General features: G+C 44.8%; 1 protein-coding gene across 2 annotated transcripts; it reads left to right on the forward strand.

The window, feature by feature from the left end:
* The first annotated feature begins 646 nt into the window (after nucleotides 1-646).
* On the forward strand, nucleotides 647-24,393 carry LOC121579960 (signal-induced proliferation-associated 1-like protein 3). 2 transcript variants are annotated; one of them, XM_041894979.2, is made up of 8 exons: nucleotides 647-1,261; nucleotides 7,168-7,528; nucleotides 8,067-8,837; nucleotides 9,074-9,239; nucleotides 21,458-21,686; nucleotides 21,831-21,957; nucleotides 22,383-22,458; nucleotides 22,574-24,393. In XM_041894979.2, the coding sequence occupies exons 2-8, from the start codon at nucleotides 7,182-7,184 to the stop codon at nucleotides 22,709-22,711; spliced, it is 1,854 nt and encodes a 617-aa protein (XP_041750913.2). In that variant the 5' UTR covers nucleotides 647-1,261; nucleotides 7,168-7,181; the 3' UTR covers nucleotides 22,712-24,393. The 2 variants fall into 2 exon arrangements, with proteins under 2 accessions (XP_041750913.2, XP_041750914.2); XM_041894980.2 differs by lacking the exons at nucleotides 647-1,261; nucleotides 7,168-7,528 and adding an exon at nucleotides 7,673-7,858.
* The last annotated feature ends 222 nt before the right edge of the window (nucleotides 24,394-24,615 follow it).

Genomic DNA, 24,615 nt, shown 5'->3' on the forward strand with positions numbered 1-24,615 from the left:
GCCACCACCATGCTTCACCGTAGGGATGGTGCCAGGTTTCTTCCAGACGTGGCACTTTGCATTCAGGCCAAAGAGTTCAATCTTGGTTTAATCAGACCAGAGAATCTTGTTTCTCATGGTTTGAGAGTCCTTTAGGTGCCTTTTGGCAAACTCCAAGCGGGCTGTCATGTGTCTTTTTACTGAGTGGCTTTTGTCTGGCCACTCTACCATAAAGGCCTGATTTGGTGGAGTGCTGCAGAGATGGTTGTCCTTGTGGAAGGTTGAGTGACCATCATGTTCTTGGTCACCTCCCTGACAATTCCTTCGACCTCATGGCTTGGTTTTTGCTCTGACATGCACTGTCAACTGTGGGACCTTATATAGACAGGTGTGTGCCTTTCCAAATCATGTCCAATCAATTGAATTTACCACAGGTGGACTCCAATCAAGTTGTAGAAACATCTCAAGGATGATCAATGGAAACAGGATGTACCTGAGCTCAATTTCGAGTCTTATAGCAAAGGATCTGAATACTTTTGTAAATAAGATATATAATAAATGTGCAAAAAAAATGTTTTGCGCTTAGTCATTATGGGGTATTGTGTGTAGATTAATGAGGGGAAAAAATGTATTTAATCAATTTTATGATAAGGCTGTAAAGTAACAACATGTGGAAAAAGGGAAGGGGTCTGAATACTTTCTGAATGCACTGTACATAGTGCCGAAATGCTTACTTGCAGGTTCAGCTCACGACAATGGAACAACAATAGAAAAGTAATTAAGTGAAAAAAAGAGTGCTATTTTTTTTTGTGCTAAAATATAATACTAGAAGGCACTCAAACGAATTGTGAATTTACAGATCCCAGGGAATTGTAAAAAAAAAAAATTGACATTGTGCAGTAATATAAATAGGTGTGTGTGCGCCTATGTGTGTGAGTGCATGTGTGGTAGGGTGCAGGGAGTCAGTGCAAGAGACTGTCAGTCCCAGTTCAAGAGTTAAGTTGTCTGATGGCTTGTGGGTAAAAACTGTCTCTGAGACGGTGGTCCGGGAATAGACGCTAACGGAGTGAATAGCCCATGGCTGATGTCAGCGGGTCCTTGTTCTGTATGGTGGGGAGCACGGTTCCAGTGATGTCTTAACCACCCTCTGAAGGGCCTTGCGGGGTGAACGGAGCAGTTTCTGTATCAAGCCATGATGCAGCTGGTCAAGACGCTGTCGATGTTGCTGCGTTAGAATTAGGAGAGGACCCGGGGGGCGTGCCGATTTTCTTCAGCCGTCTGAGTAAGTAGAGGCGCCTTCTTGACCAGGGTTGTGGTGTTCAGTGTTGCCAACTTAGCGACTTTGTTGCTATATTTAGCAAGTTTTCAGACCCCTCTAGCGACACATTTTTTAAAAAGCGTCTAGCGATAAATCTAGCACATTTTTCTGGTGTTATTGGAGACTTTTAGAGACTAACGTGAAGGCACGTATCGTTCTTACTCTTCTCAACGAGCAGCGGGTGCTCACCCCGACCCCAGTGGGCCCCACCCCCGTCCCAAAGCACTCGCAGGCAGCCCAGTCCTCGCACAGCAGTCCCTCCCAGCTGCAGTCAGAGCAGGAGATGTTCACCCCTCCGCGTCCAGACTGCAAATTAATCGCGCATGCGGGAAGCCGCCGCTGGCTGATCCAGCCCTGTCTTACATTCAGGGCAGGATGTAAATGTAGGGTGTTTTTTACTCACTTTTTGTCTCTACCACAGCGTTATTCCTCTCCTACAGCGTCCATCACAATTACATGCACATGGCCAATTATGCAAATTAGGTGATGTCATTTAGCGACTCTTAGGACAGCCAATAGCTACTTTCCTTACTGAGGAGTTGGCAACACTGGTGGTGTTGTCGGTCACTGTGAGGTTCAGTGATGTGGATGCAGAGGAACCTGAAGCTGCTGACTCCACTGCAGTCCCGTTGATGTGGATTGGGGTGTCCTCCCTGCTTCCTGAAGTCGGCAAACAACTCCTTTGTTTTGCTGACGTTGAGAGAGAGCTTGTCTTTGCACCACACATTTATCCCCTTATATGGGAGAGAAACGGTCTAGTTATCCTGTAAGAATGTGTGACTTTAGAGGGAAATATAGGACTGCAAACAACATCATGCTTCCAGGGATAGAGCCTAGTGGGGTATCCTGCAGGCTGGAACAATAACAACATTTGTGAATCTTAAATATCCAGTATAATCGGACAAGGAGTTCTTCACTTGCAAGAAATATGGCACAATCTTTCAGTGCCTGAACATTTCTAAATGTAAATCATTTTTATTTAAGGAGTGCCACTGCACAAATATCTTTATATTGATGAGACTGTTATGGTTTCCCCCCACCTTTGCTATACAGTACAACTAAGATATGAAGGCAAAGGCCAAATGTACAACTAGAAGTTTGTTGATGGATTTAGTAATATTATGTGAGTAGCAGTATATCAAATTGGCAGATAAAGATAGCCTGGAACTGAGTTGAACAACTGTGATATTTTGAGCAACGTCTGCAACTGGTTTCTTAGACCAGGCTACTCAACTCTTGTCTTGGGGTAATTGTTGTCCTGTGTTATTTGTCAGGCTCACACCAGTTTCAGTCAGCCGCTATGACAAAGGCATACTGAAGCGGTTGCTGTACAAAAATATTTGTATTTGTAACTGGTGCTAAATGAAAAATAATGCTAGTTAACTTTGGTAAGAGATGAGGGCGTTGCTGCCGCTGAAGCTGGACAGGATGTCGCCCTGCGCAATAGCAAAACACCTGGCCAAGCCCAGCCTAATTTCACTCCGCATGTTGTCACAGCAGTCACAGATATCCACGTTCCTCCCAGGGTCAGACCTTGATCAGCAGGTTTCCCCATCGGCTCCACTCCTTCACCCAGCCGCCCACTGAAGCCGTCAGCATGCTGCAGGTGTCGGGGCGCAGCAGCTCGGCGCTCACTGGCTGGGCATAGGTGTGGAACTTATTTAGCAGGCCTCCTATGTCCCGGCTCCATGTCTGCACGTAGCCTGTGGCATTGCCTGTGTAGCGCAGCATAGCCCGGCTGGAGCCGCGGAACTGTAGCAGCTCCCGCTGGCCAGTGTGCAGACGCATAAAAAAAGCTTTTTTCTCTCAAATTTTTGCCACAAATGTGTTTACATCCCTGTTAGTGAGCATTTCTCCTTTGCCAAGATAATCCATCCACCTGACAGGTGTGGAATATCAAGAAGCTGATTAAACAGCATGATCATTACACAGGTGCACTTTGTGATGGGGGCAATAAAAGGCCACTCTAAAATGTGCAGTTTTGTCACACAGCACAATGACACAGATGTATCAAGTTTTGAGGGAGTGTGCAATTGGCAGGCTGACTGCAGGAATGTCCACCAGAGAATTGAATGTTAATTTCTTGTTTTAGAGAATTTTTTGCAGTACATCCAACCGGCCTCACAACCGCAGACCACGTGTAACCACGCCAGCCCAGGACCTACACATCCGGCTTCTTCACAAGCGGGATCGTATGAGACCAGCCACCCGGACAGCTGATGAAACTGAGGAGTATTTCTGTCTGTAATAAAGCCCTTTTGTGGGGGAAACTCATTCTGAATGGCTGGGCCTGGCTCCCCAGGGTTTTTCTTTTCTTTTTACTATTTTCTTTATTGTAGAGTAATAGTGAAGACATCAAAACAATGAAATAACACATGGAATCATGTAGCAACCAAAAAAGTGTTAAAACTAATCAAAATATATTTTATATTCTTCAAAGTAGCCACCCTTTGCCTTGATGACAGCTTTGCACACTCTTGGCATTCTCTCAACCAGCTTCATGAGGAATGCTTTTCCAACAGTCTTGAAGGAGTTCCTACATATGCTGAGCACTTGTTGGCTGCTTTTCCTTCACTCTGCGGCTGAACTCATCCCAAACCATCTCAATTGGGTTGAGGTCGGGTGATTGTGGAGGCCAGATCTTCTGATGCAGCACTCCATCACTCTCCTTCTTGGTCAAATAGCCCTTACACAGCCTGGAGGTGTGTTTTGGGTCATTGTCCTGTTGAAAAACAAATGACAGTCCCACTAAGCGCAAACCAGATGGAATGGTATATCGCTGCAGAATGCTGTGGTAGCCATGCTAGTTAAGTGTGCCTACAATTCTAAATGGTGTCACCAGCAAAGCACCATCACACCTCCTCCTCCATGCTTCATGGTGGGAACCACACATGCAGAGATCATCTGTTCACTTACTCTGCGTCTCACAAAGACACAGCGGTTGGAACCAAAAATCTCAAATTTGGACTCCTCAGACCAAAGGACAGATTTCCACCGGTCTAATGTCCATTGCTCATGTTTCTTGGCCCAAGCATGTCTCTTCTTCTTATTGGTGTCCTTTAGTAGTGGGTTCTTTGCATGAAGGCTTGATTCACGCAGTCTCCTCTGAACAGTTGATGTTGAAATGTGTCTGTTACTTGAACTCTGTGAAGCATTTATTTGGGCTGCAATCTGAGGTGCAGTTAACTCTAATGAACTTATCCTCTGCAGCAGAGGTAACTTTGGGTCTTCCTTTCCTGTGGCGGTCCTCATAAGAGCCATTTTCATCATAGCGCTTGATGGTTTTTACGACTGCACTTAAAGAAACTTTCAAAGTTCTTGAAATGTTCCGGATTGACTCACCTTCATGTCTTAAAGAAATGATGCTGTCATTTCTCTTTGCTTATTTGAGCTGTTCTTGCCATAATAATATGGACTTGGTCTTTTATCAAATAGGGCTATCTTCTGTATGCCCCCCCTACCTTGTCACAACACAACTGATTGGCTCAAACGCATTAAGAAGGAAATAAATTCAAGAAATTAACTTATAACAAGGCACACCTGTTTAATTGAAATGCATTCCAGGTGACTACCTCATGAAGCTGGTTGAGAGAATGCCAAGAGTGTGCAAAGCTGTCATCAAGGCAAAGGGTGGCTACTTTGAAGAATCTCAAATATATTTAGTTTTGTTTAACACTTTTTTGGTTATTACACGATTCCATATGGGTTATTTCATAGTTTGGATGTCTTCACTATTATTCCACAATGTAGAAAATAGTAAAAAATTAAGAAAAACCCTGGAATGAGTAGGTGTGTCCAAACTTTTGACTGGTACTCATTGATTCTTGAAGAATCTCACTTATAAATGCCTCAAAAGCATAGTCAAACTGTCATACCCCATCAGAACCCAAAATATAAGCTTGTTTTACTCTAAACAATGTAAATGTAAACAAACACTGTATAGCCTCAAAACATTGTTAAAACTATAATGTTGATGTCATGAATGGCCAGTCCTTGTATCCATAGCTCTGTCTATGAATTTGAGAGAGGTCACATTTCTCCAGGCCCATCCCATAGCTTTTTACCAAAACAGAGGTCGGGTGACCGCTTTGTTATTGTTTCAACTAAGGATTCTAGCTTTAAGCGTTAAACATTTTACCTGTATTTTTTGTTTCAGTTGTGATATAAAGGTCTTCCAGTCTGGTATAATGATTTTAATTTATCCCATCAGAGGATGCTGGTGGGAGGAGCTATAGGAGGACTGGCTCATTGTAATGCTGGAATGGAATTATTGGAACGGAGTCAAATGTGGTTTCTAGAGGTTTGATACCGTTCCATTTATTCCATTCCAGCCATTACAACGAGCCCGTCCTCAATAGCTCATCCCACCAGCCTCCTCTGGATCCCATATTTACTGTAATTCGAGTTCTCCCACGCACGTCCTAAGCGACTAGTCACATGCTTTCCGCTACAGAATTATGCTTTTCCCGCGTTCCTTTTCATGAACTGATACATTTTACTGCGTTATGATGGTCATAGAGAATTACAGAATCATTGCGACTAAGAATGTGTAATTGAAATGCTATTGTTGTGGGTTCGATAGCATAGACAATGGATTGGTTTTGTGGATTAGTCAAGTAAACTCGATTGGTGAATTAAACTAAAAGAGAGGAAGAAAATGTATGGACATCGCACATTTAAGAAATGAAAACAACAGACAGATCTGTTTAATAGTGCTGCGCCAACAGTGGACTTCATAGAATTTGATGCTATTATATGAATACATGGTTTAATCAGCAAATATTTAGAGGCAAAATAGCATGTCATGAAATGTGAATTGATTAGTTGTGCATTTGTCTTAGAGACTGCAGTATCATCAAAGTTAGACAATTCCATAAAATGCATTAAAAAGTAGTAAGTTGCTAGACAAGATAGGCTATTCAAAATAACTGCTTGTGTGACACGCACACACACAGAGGCAGAGAGCACTGTGAGTCCATTGAGGATATGTGAACTGGCTCATTGACACTGGGGAAAGGTAAATATTCAGTTTTTCCTCTACAAGTTATACCCTGATTTCTTTGTAATGTGTTTTAGCATGTGCAGGTGAGGGCTGACAAATTGTTGTATTTTGTTGCCTTGCATTCAACCACAGATCATCTGTGGTGACTGGTTACATAGTCTAAGTACTTGTTGACAAAAGCTATCCTGCTGTTTTGTGAGTGGAATTTTGCTGATAGTCTTGACCACCTGCTAATTGTTATGTGCTGCCATGAGGCCTGTGGGCACTAACCTGTGTGGGTTAGTCAATACACTTTTGCAACAATAAAGTTTTACAACCTGTTCTCTAAAGATTACCAGAAGAATGGTCATTGATTTGGTTGATACATGCTTTGTGGTTGGGATGTTAAAATGGACTGGAAAATTGATGCAATATACAAGGTCTTGCAGAAAAAAGCAATTTGTGATATTGTATGAACAAATTCCTTAAAAATTGATTTGTTCAATCTGTGATATTCATTGCAATCCAGAGCTGCGAATCCCAGTGCAGCACAATGCAGCTTGGTGTGAACAAAGAGAGCACTGACTACACTCACATGAACAATCAGCCCTTTATTACTCAGGCCCAGAGCATATAGCCCGTGCCTCTTCTAGGCTGGCTCTGGACAGCCCCTCATATAGCAAATGAGACTTGGCTATATGAGACTCCTAAAGACTGTACAAGGTTAGGGCTGAACAAGGATGCTTAGTACTACCACACACACACTGTTAGCGGTTATATTGTACATGCATGTTTTAAGTTTTACCGTTGACTTTTGCTTATGTATTTCTCTCTCCCTCACTCTCATTTTTACACTTTCAAACCAGTCTGGTCATACATTCTCCCATAGGTGACACTCTCTCCATGATGGCCTCCTATAGCCCTGCCAACGAGGGCTGGTTTGGTGAGAGGGGGGTTCACCAGGGGATTGGGCTGGACATCCTCTTCAGTGGCAGAGACTTTAACACACCTAATCTGTACTCTCCAAATGACACTCTACAACTTCAGGAGGCCAAGTCCCATTATGCCTGTCCCAGGGCCCCCCAGAGGTCCCTGCATGGCTGGGGCACATACAGCCCCCCTCCACAAAAACCCAGCCCCAGCACTGAGAGCAGAGGGGGGGCCTCCTCTGCTGCCAGGCCTGCCTCCCTCAACCAGTGCCTGGGCTACCACACCCTGCCCCGCAGAGCCCTAGCTGTCTTCAGACCCTGGTGAGTAAAATACAGGGGGAGTGAGGGAGGGACACCCTGGTGGGTGAGACATGGGGAGTGAGAGACGGGAAGGGAGGGATGGAGGAAAGGGACACACTGGTGAGAGACAGGCGTAGTGGGACAGAGACCCTGGTGGGAGGGACCCTGGTGGGGTATAGATTTATGTGTGTGAGGATTCCGGGTCAGCTGAGAGCCGCAGGGTCCCACGGAGGGGAGGGGAAATGTGGGACACACCCTCCCCTCCTCCACCACCATTGTGTGACACATAACTTATAAAAACACACTGGGTGGGGCATCGTGGCAGCAATACATTATTGGATTAATGCTTGGGTAAGTCTCAATGATGTCAAAATTTGATTTGAATGTCTCTATGCATGCCATCTGTGAGTTTGCACGTCTGCACTGTGTGTGCATTTATTTGGTGCGTGTCTGTCTGCTGTGTGTTTGTTTGCGGTGTGTTTTTGTATGTGCTGCTGTGTGTGTCTGTGTTTGTGCTGTACCCGTGGTTCTGGTATGTGTGTGTTTGTTTTGCCTTCAGTGTCTACAGCAGCCCTCAGGGATATAACACTACCACAGTGGACAAACCTCGCATGCTTAGAGCCACTATTACATCCAGCCCCTCGGACTCCAACCACCCTGTCCAGCACCAGAGCCAAGACCAGAAGCCCAGACCAAACCAGCAGCAGGTCATCAAGCAGCAGCACCAGCCAAGCCTCAGTCCCAAGCCTGTCTACCAGCCAAGCCTCAGTCCCAAGCCTGTCTACCAGCCAAGCCTCAGTCCCATGCCTGTCTACCAGCCAAGCCTCAGTCCCAAGCCTGTCTACCAGCCAAGCCTCAGTCCCAAGCCTGTCTACCAGCCAAGCCTCAGTCCCAAGCCTGTCTACCAACCAAGCCTCAGTCCCAAGCCTGTCTACCAACCAAGCCTCAGTCCCAAGCCTGTCTACCAACCAAGCCTCAGTCCCATGCCTGTCTACCAACCAAGCCTCAGTCCCAAGCCTGTCTACCAACCAAGCCTCAGTCTCAAGCCTGTCTACCAACCAAGCCTCAGTCCCAAGCCTGTCTACCAACCAAGCCTCAGTCCCAAGCCTGTCTACCAACCAAGCCTCAGTCTCAAGCCTGTCTACCAACCAAGCCTCAGTCCCAAGCCTGTCTACCGACCAAGCCTCAGTCCCAAGCCTGTCTACCAACCAAGCCTCAGTCCCATGCCTGTCTATAGGAGACTCACAACCTGGCAGCACAAGGACAACACCAATACAGACAGCAACACCATCAAGACCAACAACAGCCCTCACAGTAACAGCATCAAGAGGTGAGTTATTCTATATTAATGCAGTTGTTGTATAGTGCCTGCATCAAGTACTTCATGAATGTGTAATTAATTGATTTATAATTTGATTATAGTTCTGTAATGTTTAGAGAAAAGGGTATTTGAGATCTGAGTTGACAGAGGAGGATTTCTATTAAGTTGATCCAGACAGGATTTGCAGCGTGTTGAGATTGATTGATTGATTACTGAGTAACTGTACGGTACCACTCTGTAATCAGACAGGTGGACATGACGTCCCAGAACGTGTTTGGTCAGCCGCGTGTCCTGGCCTCGCTGCGGGGCCCGCCCTTTGCACGACAGACCCACAAGACATCTAACCTAGAGGAGGAACTGAGGAGGCTCATCATACTGGACAACACATCAGAGGACTCAGGGAGGGATGCAGTGAGTTAGGCTGCGTTTACACAGGCAGACGAATTCTGATATTTTTTCCACTAATTGTTCTTTTGACCAATCACATCAGATCTTTTCACAGCAGATCTTTTTCAGAGCTGATCTGATTGGTCAAAAGACCAATTAGTGAAAAAATATCAGAATTGGGCTGCCTGTGTAAAGGCAGCCATTTAGAAACACATCATAGATGCACATGCGAGGCGATAGAGAAATAAGTGTAGCCGATCCTACACCACCCCAGGTTTAAAGAAGAGCATTGGGAGCTCTGCCTAACATACATACAAGTTCTTAAAGTTTGGGTTAAGTGGCAATAAAGAAGTCAACAAAAAGGTTGCAAGTTTACAAGTTTTATTTTCTCCTTCTCCAACATTCGTCAAAACCTCAGACTTCTCTTTTAAGCCTAGTTAAAGGACAAGGAGCACACAGGAGAACACAATGAAATATACAAACAAACAAAAACAGGTTCTGGACTGGTGCAGGGTCGAGGGAAGAACTACCTAAACATTAATTCATATTCAAATCAAGATTAATCAAATATATTCTCTCAACTTAGTCAGACAGTCAAAAACTAACAACCAGCCACATGGCAAGTTCCCCAGCGGACGCACCTCAAACAAAAAAGAGAAAGTATTTAAAGAAATAGAATATAATTACTTTAGTCGTGGCAAGTCGGATAAGATAGCATAAAGATATACTGTAAACATAATAACAGCAACATTCACACATGAACGATACAAATGCTTACAAAGTATATATATATACGCTACCGGTCAAAAGTTTTAGAACACCTACTCATCCAAGGGTTTTTCTTTATTTTTACTATTTTCTACATTGTAGAATAATAGTTAAGACATCAACACTATGAAATAACACATATGGAATCATGTAGTAGCCAAAAAAGTGTTAAACAAATCAAAATATATTTTGTATTTGAGATTATTCAAATAGCCACCCGTTGCCTTGATGACAGCTTTGCACTCTTGGCATTCTCTCAACCAGCTTCACCTGGAATGCTTTTCCAACAGTCTTGAAGGAGTTCCCACATATGCTGAGCACTTGTTGGTTGCTTTTCCTTCACTCTGCGGTCCGACTCATCCCAAACCATGTCAATTGGGTTGAGGTCGGGGATTGTGGAGTCCAGGTCATCTGATGCAGCACTCCATCACTCTCCTTCTTGGTAAAATAGCCCTTACACAGCCTGGAGGTGTGTTGGGTCATTGTCCTGTTGAAAAACAAATGATAGTCCCACTAAGCCCAAACCAGATGGAATGGCGTATCGCTGCATAATGCTGCGGTAGCCATGCTGGTTAAGTGTGCCTTGAATTCTAAATAAATCACTGACAGTGTCACCAGCAAAGCACCCCCACACCATATCACCTCCTCCTCCATGCTTTGCGGTGGGAAATACACATGCGGAGATCATCCGTTCACCCACACTGCGTCTCACAAAGACACGGCGGTTGGAACCAAAAATCTCCAATTTGGACTCCAGACCAAAGGACACATTTCCACCGGTCTAATGTCCATTGCTCATGTTTCTTGGCCCAAGCAAGTCTCTTCTTCTTATTGGTGTCCTTTAGTAGTGGTTTCTTTGCAGCAATTCGACCATGAAGGCCTGATTCACGCAATCTCCTCTGAACAGTTGATGTTGAGATGTGTCTGTTACTTGAACTCTGTGAAGCATTTATTTGGGCTGCAATCTGAGGTGCAGTTAACTCTAATAAACTTATCCTCTGCAGCAGAGGTAACTCTGGGTCTTCCTTTCCTGTGACGGTCCTCATGTGAGCCAGTTTCAACATAGCGCTTGATGGTTTTTGCATCTGCACTTGAAGAAACGTTCAAAGTTCTTGAAATTGACTGACCTTAATGTCTTAAAGTAATGATGGACTGTCGTTTCTCTTTGCTGATTTGAGCTGTTCTTGCCATAATATGGACTTGGTCTTTTATCAAATAGGGCTATCTTCTGTATACCACCCCTACCTTGTCACAACACAACCGATTTGGCTCAAACGCATTAAGAAGTTCCACAAATTAACAATTAACAAGGCACACCTGTTAATTGAAATGCATTCCAGGTGACTACCTCATGAAGCTGGTTGAGAGAATGCCAAGAGTGTGCAAAGCTGTCATCAAGGCAAAGGGTGGCTATTTTGAAGAATCTGAAATATACAATATATTTTCATTTGTTTAACACTTTTTTGGTTACTACATGATTCCACGTGTGTTATTTCATCGTTTTGATGTCTTCACTATTATTCTACAATGTAGAAAATAGTAAAAATAAAGAAAAATTCTTGAATGAGTAGGTGTGTCCAAACTTTTGACTGGTACTGTAAGTATTCAGACCCTTTACTCAGTACTTTGTTGAAGCACCTTTGGCTGCGATTATAGCCTCAAGTCTTCTTGGGTATGACGCTACAAGCTTGGCTCACCTGTATTTGGGGAGTTTCTCCCATTCTTCTTTGCAGATCCTCTCAAGCGCTCTCAGGTTGGATGGGGAGTATCGCTGCACAGCTATTTTCAGGTCTCTCTAGAGATGTTCGATCTTGTTCAAGTCCGGGCCCTGGCTGTGCCACTCAAGGACATTCAGAGACTTGTCCCGAAGCCACTCCTGCGTTGTCTTGGCTGTGTGCTTAAGGTCGTTGTCCTGTTGGAAGGTGAACCTTCGCTCCAGTCTGAGGTCCTGAGCACTCTGGAGCAGGTTTTCATCAAGGATCTCTCTGTACTTTGCTCCGTTCACCTTTCCCTCGATCCTGACTAGTCTCCCAGTCCCTGCCGCTAAAAAACATCCCCACGGCGGGATGCTGCCACCACCATGCTTCACCGTAGGGATGGTGCAAGGTTTCCTCCAGACGTGACGCTTGGCATTCAGGCCAAAGAGTTCAATCTTGGTTTCATCAAACCAGAGAATCTGGTTTCTCATGGTCTGAGAGTCCTTTAGGTGCCTTTTGGCAAACTCCAAGCGGGCTGTCATGTGCCTTTTACTGAGGAGTGGTTTCCGTCTGGCCACTCTACCATAAAGGCCTGATTGTTGGAGTGCTGCAGAGATGGTTGTCCTTCTGGAAGGTTCTCCCATCTCCACAGAGGAACTCTGGAGCTCTGTCAGAGTGACCATTGTGTTCTTGGTCACCTCCCTGACCCAGGCCCTTCTCCCTCGAATGCTCAGTTTGGCTGGGTGGCCAGCTCTAGGAAGAGTCTTGGTGGTTCCAAACTTCTTCCATTTAAGAATGATGGAGGCCACTGTGTTCTTGGGGAACTTCAAGGCTGCAGAAATGTTTTGGTACCCTTCCCCAGATCTGTGCCTCGACACAATCTTGTCTCGGATCTCTATGGACAATTCCTTCAACCTCATGGCTTGGTTTTTGCTCTGACATGCACTGTCAACTGTGGGACCTTATATAGACAGGTGTGTGCCTTTCCAAATCATGTCCACAAGTGGACACCAATCAAGTTGTAGAAACATCTGAAGGATGATCAATGAAAACAGGATGCACCTGAGCTCAATTTCGAGTCACATAGCAAAGGGTCTGAATACTTATGTAAATATGGTATTTCTGTTTTTTATTTTTTATAAATGTGCAATAATTTATATAAACCTGTTTTTACTTTGTCATTATAGGGTATTGTGTGTAGATTGATGAGAATTTTTTTTATTTAATCAATTTTAGAATAAGGCTGTAACGTAACAAAATGTTGAAAAAGTCAAGGGGTCTGAATACTTTCCGAATGCACTGTGTGTGTGTATGTATGTATATATATATTGTGATGTCACGAGAGGCTGTGTCCTGGAGGGACGTTACATCCCCCTGAGGTGGCTGCAAACCCAGACAGCTATGGCTCCATCTGCTGGTATGGTCGGGAACTCCACCCCTCTATGGCCAATCTTCCCACGCAGCTGAAACAAATGAGGAGCTGATGAGCTGAAGGTTGGGGAAGTGAAGAGACACAGTCTCCAACCTGGGCTCTCTGGAGGACAAGAGTGCTGCACGTCCACTTCCATGAGGAATATAAGGATTTGGAGATACTTACCTTTGGGAAATACTCACCTTTGGATATATGCACCTGTGGAAATACGTGAGAGACATTTGGAAGGACTTTTTGCTGGGTTGGCCACTAGCTGCAACGTGGACTACAGTAAGGCTGGGGAAAAGTTATCTGAGCGAGTGAGAGTTATGATTTTGGATGTGGAAGAGACATCCCTGAACTGTTAACCCTTAAGAGCCACCAGAGAACAGTATTGTGTTATACTTTCGTTAGTTTCCCAAGACCTTTAATAAAATCCTTGTTTTGGTTGAACCTGGTCTCCTTGCACTACTTGAGCAATCCCGCTGAAAGCTGTGTAGCCTCTCGTGACATCACAGATGGTGGAGAATACGGGCACGCTCAAGCGTTAATAGTGCATGTCAGAGGAGGATACCGAAGGTTTGATCACCCAGTTTTCCAAGTTGGCCGTAGGCTCCCCGCCGACTGAAATGGAGGACATATTGAAAGCCCTTGTTGCTGGCCAGCAAGCCCAGATGCAAGCAAACGTGGCTCTCTTGGAGGAGCAAAAGAAAGCCAACCTTCTGAAGGCAGAGGAATTGCAGTTGCAGAGACAGAGGGTGGTCCAAAATACCCGCCCAATAAAGGCAAGTGACTTTATATCTAAGATGGGAGCTACCGATGACATTGAGGCATACCTGCATGCATTTGAGGCCACGGCCACTAGGGAAGCCTGGCCCAAGCAACAGTGGGTTGGTCTGTTAGCCCCCTTTCTAACCGGGAAGCGCTGAATGCTGTCCGGGACCTGGGCCCTGACCAGGTTACTGACTATGATGCCCTGAAGTCTGAGATCCTCAGCAGATATGGACTCACAAAGTTTGGTATGGCCCAGCGCTTTCACAGTTGGACCTTCCAACCAGACCAACCTCCTCGGGCGCAGATGCATGAACTTGTCCGAATCGCAAGGAAATGGCTGGATCCGCAGAGGAATACAGCAGCGGCGGTGGTGGAGGCCGTTGTGGTGGATCGTTACCTACGCGCCCTGCCTTATGAGGCAAAACGGTTCATCAGTCAACAGGCCTTGACCACGGCTGATCTGACCGTGGAAGCTGTGGAAAAGTACCAGGCCACAGCGGAGATGCTGAATGCTTCCCGAAAAGACCCCAGGAGTGCGGCCCCACCACAAATGAAAAGAACCCGTCCAAAGGACCCCAAGGTCTCGAACCCAGCCACGTCAGGACTTATCCCGGCTCCAGGGGGAGCCAGAAACCAGGCGGGTCCAAGAAGAGTACACCAGGAGGGGGGAAACTCGACAGTGTTACCGGTGTGGGGAGATGGGACATATCTCCTGGCAGTGTGGGAAACCAGCCGAGGAACCTATGCCCACTGCGGAGTCCTCCAGCTCAGCACCCACACACCGTTTTGCCTCGCTCTTGGGAGTCGTAGATGGCGGCCCCGATCGACCCCCACCTGCCCGGTAACTGTGAATCACCATGATGTGGAGGCCTTACTGGATTCTGGTAGCCGGGCCACCCTGGTGCGTAAGGATTTGGTGGGCCCAACGTGTCTGACCCCCGGGGAAAGTCCTCCCAGTTTCCTGTGTCCATGGGGACACCAGAGAATACCCCATTACTGAACTTACAATGACCAGCACACGGGGAACCATACACACGACGGGCGGGGGTGGTTGATTCCCTCCCCGTCCCTGTCCTAATTGGACGAGACTGCCCAGCCTTTTACCCACTCTGGAGAGAGTCTCAGGAGAGGATAACCCGAGTACCTCGGAAACGGAGAGGCAAGACTCATCCTGGGAAGGCTCCGGTGCAATCCTCCGAGTTACTCACTCCCGCCCGGGCTTTGATAGGGATGGCAGGTGCCCAGACCGACACAGAGACGGAGCTACAGAATCTGGACAAAGAACTGTCTGGTCTGAAGGGGACCGCTGAGAGGTATCGTTTGTTAAAGCAACAGTTAGACATGAAGACAGAAGAGTTAGATATCCTCCAGGCTAAACTCCAACAGAGCTCCTTCCATAAGCAACAGGAGGAGCTGGAGAGGCTGCGCAGGACCATCGAGGAGTGTGAGGAGACCCTGCGCAGTAGTAAGGAGGTCCAGAAAAAGGCAGAGGAGAAGTACAAGGTGTTGGAGAACAAGATGAAGAATGCGGAGGCAGAGAGAGAGAAGGAACTGAAAGCTGCTCAACAGAAGCTAAACTCTGCTAAAACCAAGGCTGATGCGTTCAGTAAGAAACTCAAGGAGAGACAACAGGAGGCTGAGTCCCTGGTCCTAGAGGTGGAGGAGTTGAAGAGAGAGCAGGCTGGCAAGCACCACGGCAATGCGGACGCCCTCTCCCGGCGTGATGCCTTCTTCGCTGCCTTTACCCCGACGAGGACGTCGGTCCCGAGGAGGGGGATGTGTGATGTCACGAGAGGCTGTGTCCTGGAGGGACGTTACATCCCCCTGAGGTGGCTGCAAACCCAGACAGCTATGGCTCCATCTGCTGGTATGGTCGGGAACTCCACCCCTCTATGGCCAATCTTCCCACGCAGCTGAAACAAATGAGGAGCTGATGAGCTGAAGGTTGGGGAAGTGAAGAGACACAGTCTCCAACCTGGGCTCTCTGGAGGACAAGAGTGCTGCACGTCCACTTCCATGAGGAATATAAGGATTTGGAGATACTTACCTTTGGGAAATACTCACCTTTGGATATATGCACCTGTGGAAATACGTGTGGGACATTTGGAAGGACGTTTTGCTGGGTTGGCCACTAGCTGCAACGTGGAAGACAGTAAGACTGGGGAAAAGTTATTTGAGCGAGGGAGAGTTATGATTTTGGATGTGGAAGAGACATCCCTGAACTGTTAACCCTTAAGAGCCACCAGAGAACAGTATTGTGTTATACTTTCGTTAGTTTCCCAAGACCTTTAATAAAATCCTTGTTTTGGTTGAACCTGGTCTCCTTGCACTACTTGAGCAATCCCGCTGAAAGCTGTGTAGCCTCTCGTGACATCACAAAAAATATATATATATATATATATATATATATATATATATATATATATATATATACACAGCTCTGGAAAAATTAAGAGACCACTGCAAAAAAAATTAAAATCAGCATCTCTTCATGTATGACAGCCATTCAATTCCAGTGTCTGTTGAATTCCAACACAGGCACACCTCATTCTACCTAGTTAGGTACTGATTAGGTGATCACCTGAACCAAATCTTATTTAACGGGGAAAAGTATAAAAACCACTGCTGTGGTCATCACTATCCTCTTGCAATAGGACCAGCTGGATGGCAAAAACAGTGCTAATAGTAATACAGTGGGGAAAAAAAGTATTTAGTCAGCCACCAATTGTGCAAGTTCTCCCACTTAAAAAGATGAGAGAGGCCTGTAATTTTCATCATAGGTACACGTCAACTATGACAGACAAATTGAGAATTATTTTTCCAGAAAATCACATTGTAGGATTTTTAATGAATTTATTTGCAAATTATGGTGGAAAATAAGTATTTGGTCACCTACAAACAAGCAATATTTCTGGCTCTCACAGACCTGTAACTTCTTCTTTAAGAGGCTCCTCTGTCCTCCACTCATTACCTGTATTAATGGCACCTGTTTGAACTTGTTATCAGTATAAAAGACACCTGTCCACAACCTCAAACAGTCACACTCCAAACTCCACTATGGCCAAGACCAAAGAGCTGTCAAAGGACACCAGAAACAAAATTGTAGACCTGCACCAGGCTGGGAAGACTGAATCTGCAATAGGTAAGCAGCTTGGTTTGAAGAAATCAACTGTGGGAGCAATTATTAGGAAATGGAAGACATACAAGACCACTGATAATCTCCCTCGATCTGGGGCTCCACGCAAGATCTCACCCCATGGGGTCAAAATGATCACAAGAACGGTGAGCAAAAATCCCAGAACCACACGGGGGGACCTAGTGAATGACCTGCAGAGAGCTGGGACCAAAGTAACAAAGCCTACCATCAGTAACACACTACGCCGCCAGGAACTCAAATCCTGCAGTGCAGACGTACATGTCCAGGCCCGTCTGAAGTTTGCTAGAGTGCATTTGGATGATCCAGAAGAGGATTGGGAGAATGTCATATGGTCAGATGAAACCAAAATATAACTTTTTGGTAAAAACTCAACTCGTCGTGTTTAGAGGACAAAGAATGCTGAGTTGCATCCAAAGAACACCATACCTACTGTGAAGCATGGGGGTGGAAACATCATGCTTTGGGGCTGTTTTTCTGCAAAGGGACCAGGACGACTGATCCGTGTAAAGGAAAGAATGAATGGGGCCATGTATCGTGAGATTTTGAGTGAAAACCTCCTTCCATCAGCAAGGGCATTGAAGATGAAACGTGGCTGGGTCTTTTCAGCATGACAATGATCCCAAACACACCGCCCGGGCAACGAAGGAGTGGCTTCGTAAGAAGCATTTCAAGGTCCTGGAGTGGCCTAGCCAGTCTCCAGATCTCAACCCCATAGAAAATCTTTGGAGGGAGTTGAAAGTCCGTGTTGCCCAGCGACAGCCTCAAAACATCACTGCTCTAGAGGAGATCTACATGGAGGAATGGGCCGAAATACCAGCAACAGTGTGTGAAAACCTTGTGAAGACTTACAGAAAACGTTTGACCTGTGTCATTGCCAACAAAGGGTATATAACAAAGTATTGAGAAACTTTTGTTATTGACCAAATACTTATTTTCCACCATCATTTGCAAATAAATTCATAAAAAATCCTACAATGTGATTTTCTGGATTTTTTTTCTCATTTTGTCTGTCATAGTTGACGTGGATCTATGATGAAAATTACAGGCCTCTCTCATCTTTTTAAGTGGGAGAACTTGCACAATTGGTGGCTGACTAAATACTTTTTTTCCCCACTGTATTAATCAAAAAAGAACTACTGACCATGCCAAAAGAGTTGAAAAGGAACGTTTTGAGTGTGGAAAATAAAGGTTCAATTATGGCTTTACTGGCAGAGGGATACAGTGAGCGTCAGGTTGCTTCCATCCTTAAAATGTCAAAGACGGCGGTTCATAAGAACAAGGTCAAGCAGCAGACATTGGGGACAACAAAGCTACAGACCGGCAGAGGGTGAAAACGACTCTCTACTGACCGGGATGACCGCCAACTCATTCAAATGGCACTCAACAACCGTAGGATGACATCAAGTGACCTACAAAAATAATGGCAAACGGCAGCTGGGGTGAAGTGCACGGCGAGGACGGTTCGAAACAGGCTCCTAGGGGCTGGGCTGAAGTCGTGCAAAGCTAGAAAAAAGCCCTTCATCAATGAGAAGCAAAGAAGAGCCAGGCTGAGGTTTGCAAAAGACCATAAGGATTGGACCATAGAGGACTGGAGTAAGGTCATCTTTGATGAGTCCAATTTTCAGCTTTGCCCAACACCTGGTCGTCTAATGGTTAGACGGAGACCTGGAGAGGCCTACAAGCCACAGTGTCTCGCACCCACTGTGACATTTGGTGGATCGTGGATCTGGGGGTGCTTCAACAAGGCTGGAATTGGGCAGATTTGTATTTGTAAAGAACGCATGAATCAAGCCATGTACAAGGTTGTCCTGGAAGAAAACTTGCTTCCTTTTGCTCTGACATTGTTCCACAACTCTGAGGATTGTTTTTTCCAGCAGGACAATGCGCCATGCCACACAGCCAGGTCAATCAAGGTGTGGATGGAGGACCACCAGATCAAGACCTTGTCATGGCCAGCCCAATCTCCAGACCTGAACCCCATTGAAAACTTCTGGAATGTGATCAAGAGGAAGATGGATGGTCACAAGCCATCAAACAAAGCCGAGCTGCTTGAATTTTTGTGCCAGGAGTGGCATAAAGTCACCCAACATCAATGTGAAAGACTGGTGGAGAGCATGCCAAGACGCATGAAAGCTGTGATTGAAAATCAGGGTTATTCCACCAAATATTGATTTCTGAACTCTTCCTAAGTTAAAACATTACTATTGTGTTGTTTAAAAATTAACATGAACTTATTTTCTTTGCATTATTCGAGGTCTGACAACACTATCTTTTTTGTTATTTTGACCAGTTGTCATTTTCTGCAAATAAATGCTCTAAATGACAATATTTTTATTTGGAATTTGGGAGAAATGTTGTCAGTAGTTTATAGAATAAAACAAAAATGTTATTTTTACCCAATCACATACCTATAAATAGTAAAACCAGAAAAACGGATAATTTTGCAGTGGCCTCTTAATTTTTTCCGCAGCTGTATATATACAGTGGGGAGAACAAGTATTTGATACACTGCCGATTTTGCAGGTTTTCCTACTTACAAAGCATGTAGAGGTCTGTAATTTGTATCACTTCAACTGTGAGAGACGGAATCTAAAACAAAAATCCAGAAAATCACATTGTATGATTTTTAAGTAATTAATTTGCATTTTATTGCATGACATACGTATTTGATCACCTACCAACCAGTAAGAATTCCGGCTCTCACAGACCTGTTAGTTTTTCTTTAAGAAGCCCTCCTGTTCTCCACTCATTACCTGTATTAACTGCACCTGTTTGAACTCGTTACCTGTATAAAAGACACCTGTCCACACACTCAATCAAACAGACTCCAACCTCTCCACAATGGCCAAGACCAGAGAGCTGTGTAAGGACATCAGGGATAAAATTGTAGACCTGCACAAGGCTGGGATGGGCTACAGGACAATAGGCAAGCAGCTTGGTGAGAAGGCAACAACAGTTGGCGCAATTATTAGAAAATGGAAGAAGTTCAAGACGGTCAATCAACCTCGGTCTGGGGCTCCATGCAAGATCTCACCTCGTGGGCCATCAATGACCATGAGGAAGGTGAGGGATCAGCCCAGAACTACACGGCAGGACCTGGTCAATGACCTGAAGAGAGCTGGGACCACAGTTTCAAAGAAAACCATTAGTAACACACTACGCCGTCATGGATTAAAATCCTGCAGCGCACGCAAGGTCCCCCTGCTCAAGCCAGCGCATGTACAGGCCCGTCTGAAGTTTGCCAATGACCATCTGGATGATCCAGAGGAGGAATGGGAGAAGGTAATGTGGTCTGATGAGACAAAAATAGAGCTTTTTGGTCTAAACTCCACTCGCCGTGTTTGGAGGAAGAAGAAGGATGAGTATAACCCCAAGAACACCATCCCAACCGTAAAGCATGGAGGTAGAAACATCATTCTTTGGGGATGCTTTTCTGCAAAGGGGACAGGACGACTGCACCGTATTGAGGGGAGGATGGATGGGGCCATGTATTGCGAGATCTTGGCCAACAACCTCCTTCCCTCAGAGCATTGAAGATGGGTCATGGCTGGGTCTTCCAGCATGACAACGACCCGAAACACACAGCCAGGGCAACTAAGGAGTGGCTCCGTAAGAAGCATCTCAAGGTCCTGGAGTGGCCTACCCAGTCTACAGACCTGAACCCAATAGAAAATCTTTGGAGGGAGCTGAAAGTCCGTATTGCCCAGCGACAGCCCCGAAACCTGAAGGATCTGGAGAAGGTCTGTATGGAGGAGTGGGCCAAAATCCCTGCTGCAGTGTGTGCAAACCTGGTCAAGACCTACAGGAAACATATGATCTCTGTAATTGCGAACAAAGGTTTCTGTACCAAATATTAAGTTCTGCTTTTCTGATGTATCAAATACTTATGTCATGCAATAAAATGCAAATTAATTACTTAAAAATCATACAATGTGATTTTCTGGATTTTTTTTTTAGATTCCGTCTCTCACAGTTGAAGTGTACCTATGATAAAAATGACAGACCTCTACAGGAAAATCTGCAAAATCGGCAGTGTATCAAATACTTGTTCTCCCCACTGTATGTGTATATATATATGTATATATATATATATATATATACAGAAGATAAATGTAAGTCACAAAAATCTATTTTAATTTAAGAGCTGTACTGATGATGGTACTAAACTGTTAGTGGCTCTCTTGCTTTTTGTAGGTGAATACCTGAGTCTGTGCCCTCATTCAGCCAATTAAATTACAGGATCAATCATTCAATTAGCAGTTTTTCTTCTCAAAGCAAGGTAGGATGCAGAAGAAAATAGAGGCTCTTTGTCAGACCTGTGACACACAGATGTTGAATATAGTTCTAACTTACTCAAATTCAACATGAGTACGAACCTTAAAGTTACAGAGTATGTCCATGTAGACATTTGACTGACCACAGCTCTGTCCCCTAGTCCTGCCGTCATAGCCTCTCTACAGAGATCAGCCTAGGCAGGGGTCCCCTGGACTCCAGTCTGGCATGTTCCCCAGTGTCTGACTGCCCAGAGCTGGAGGGGCTAGAGGACCTGTCTGCCTCTGAGCTGTCCCTGACAGAGGGCTGGGATCCTGGGCACATCCCACTACTGGACCCTACCTGGAGCCTGGAGTGGAGCAAACTGGTCAACGCTGCCAAGGCCTATGAGGGTAGGAGACTCAGTGTGCAAGAAGCATGTCTATGTGCCTGAGTTTGCCTATGAATGTTTGTGAGAGGCATGGCATTTTAGACCAAATGAGAATATGCAATGAATTTTGTGATATCAGTGTATGTTTATATTTTTATGTTTGTAGCACAGAGGACAGTGGAGCCCATTCATCCCAGCAAGCCCAAGAAGCATGGTTCAGAGGGTGGACCTGCTGCTTGCCCACCCAATCACTACCCTCCTCATGGCTACAATGCCCTGCCCACATTAAGAAGGTACAGTACACAAACACACACACACACACTCTCTCTCTCTCTCTCTCTCTCTCTCTCTCTCTCTCTCTCTCTCTCTCTCTCTCTCTCTCTCTCTCTCTCTCTCTCTCTCTCTCTCTCTCTCTCTCTCTCTCTCTCTCTCTCTATCTCTCTATCTCTATCTCTATCTCTATCTCTATCTCTCTCTATCTCTATGGTCCCATTCCCTTTACTGGACACACACTCATAATGGCTCTACTCTGACTTAATGACCCTGAGTCCTGTAAGAGCTGGATATTAATTCTCAAACAGACATGGATAAGTATGGGGTATGCCACTATAGAGTTGTGCATTTTCATTCAGCTTCAGCACATTTGTTTTTTCCCTCATGAAGTTTGTGTTTGTGTTGAAGTTATTCCTTATTAACAAGATGTGTTGCTTCTCTACAGTGAAGTGCCCAGTGATCTGTCTAGACTTCACCACCTGGAGGTGCTGCTGAGACACTTGGAGAGCAACCTGGAGAAGGTGAGCCACTTCCACCTCAGATACACAACCCCCATCTCTCATCATTAAATCCATGTAGACCACCTCACCATCTCTTTTTAAATAACCCCATGACCTCTCTCTCTGTGACGGTCAGGAGAGGCAGGACAAAGAAGCCCTGATGGAGGAAGTGACGATTCTGAGGGAGACCAACCGGCGCCTGTGGGAGGAGTCTCTTTCATCCAATGAACAGCTCCGTAAACTCAGCCTTTTGTTCAACAGGAATGATGCCTAGAGAGAGAGAATGACCAATGACACTAAGAGGAGAGAGAGAGATGAGTTGAAAAGAGTGGAGGAAAAAATGGTTTCATCAAAGATCATTTACATTTGAAACTCTGTTGTTTCAAGGTACTGTCTGCAAAATGTGATCAGAGAAAGAGGACAGATAACTATAATATTTCCCCTCCAGTAGAAATCCACTATGAAGTGATGAATGGGACTCAACTTCTGTCCTCCTTTATCTACACAACAGAAAGCTAATTGTCTAGAGCATGTTTTCTTAAACTATGGTTTGGGACCCAAAGTGCACCCTGAGCAGGTGAGAGGTGGGTCGCGAGTTATGAGTCGGCATTTAGAATCATACACAATTTGTTCTTAATTTGGGTCATTCGAGGACAGTACATTTCTCATTTGGGTCTCGAGCTTAGAAATCTTAAGAACCTCTGTAATAGCAGATTAATCAGTTAATGTAACTCATTAATCTACCATGAGCTCGGGGACTTTGTCAAATAGCAGATTATTTATTTTTTTTACACAATAATTTTTAACTCATTCAAAATAACGCCCTTTCGCCATGACATTCCAATGCCGTGACCTGGATTCGAAGCGGGGTTGCTGTGGCAACAATGCAGAGTACTAACCACTATACGATCACGGCGAGCTAATAGAGCTTGCTTGTAGAGGCTACTCATGCTGGGACAGTGACCTGTACAAACTGGATAAATGCTTGAGTTGTTAGCCAGTTCAGCTTTACACAGTTGGTACGTTTGAACTCAAAAAGTGCCCTCTTTCCATGACATTGGAATATCTCAATTGCATACTCCTCACGTCCTCTCTCCTCTCGCCTACTTCTCAAACCCATTGGATTAGAAAACCGGAGGTCCATCCCCTCTGACCTTCTCCACCAATGGGTACAATGAAATTATTGAAAAAGCACTGCTGAGATTTTAACTCAGGATCTCTGGTTTACTAGACAGGCGCTTTAACCAACTAAGCCACAGCGCCCATAGATGTAATTTCTATTGAGGGTATGATAACCCACACCTATTTTGAATAAAACCAGTCTTATTCATTTAACTCATATCTCTGTCTAGCAAAATCACGTCACAAAACAGATGTAATTTCCTAATTTTGGAATCGATACGGACACCTTCAATTGACTAGCAACAGGGTTTCTTAACTATGGTTTGGGACCCAAAGTGGGCCCTGAGCAGGTGAGAGGTGGGTCGTGAGTTATGAGTAAACATTTAGAATCATACACAATTTCTTCTTAATTTGGGTCGTTCGAAGACCGTACATTTCTCATTTGGGTCTCGAGCTTAGAAATCTTAAGAACCTCTGGTCTAGAGACCTGCTGCGCTGTACCTTCACAGATGTTCTGTTCACATTCCTTCTCATTTAATTAATTCTGGTATGAAAAAGGCTAAATAAACGACCTGATTGTATTACCAGCACTGTGAATATACTGCCACCTGAGGTGGCCAAAGTCAAGCGATAATAACTTCTAAGCGACTACCATGCAGTTTGAGGGCACAGTGGTCTTGACTTTAGATGAAAAACTGAATGATGATCATGATCAACAATGATCACAATGTGACTTTTACTGTTGATTTGTTTAAAGAATAAATGATTGTTATATTTGTAATAATCTAAAATACTATATTGTGTGGTATCTAAAATAAATGTTAACTTGTTTCATTTGTCTCAAATAACGAATCAAAGTACTAATAACAATTTAATAACTTTTATTTACAGAACATCTAAACATATTTTGAAACCACGCATAGAAACACTTCAGCAAACTTCCAATTGACAATTTGAATAGGTCAATACAATGGTAAGACTTCAGTTCTTACCTGCCTTGTAAAAAAGTAATTTACACAATGTGTAATATAGAAACACATAGACATTCCACACATA

This window comes from Coregonus clupeaformis, chromosome 13, assembly GCF_020615455.1.
Source record: "Coregonus clupeaformis isolate EN_2021a chromosome 13, ASM2061545v1, whole genome shotgun sequence".
NCBI classification, from domain to species: Eukaryota; Metazoa; Chordata; class Actinopteri; order Salmoniformes; family Salmonidae; genus Coregonus; species Coregonus clupeaformis.

What these genes read in the sequence shown, in the direction of transcription:
- LOC121579960 (XM_041894979.2), top strand. Translation starts at nt 7,182, where the DNA reads ATGATGGCCTCCTATAGCCCTGCCAACGAGGGCTGGTTTGGTGAGAGG. An exon ending in GCCCTGCCCACATTAAGAAG is followed by an intron (nt 21,958 to 22,382) that starts GTACAGTACACA and finishes GCTTCTCTACAG; the next exon opens with TGAAGTGCCCAGTGATCTGT. An exon ending in TGGAGAGCAACCTGGAGAAG is followed by an intron (nt 22,459 to 22,573) that starts GTGAGCCACTTC and finishes TGTGACGGTCAG; the next exon opens with GAGAGGCAGGACAAAGAAGC.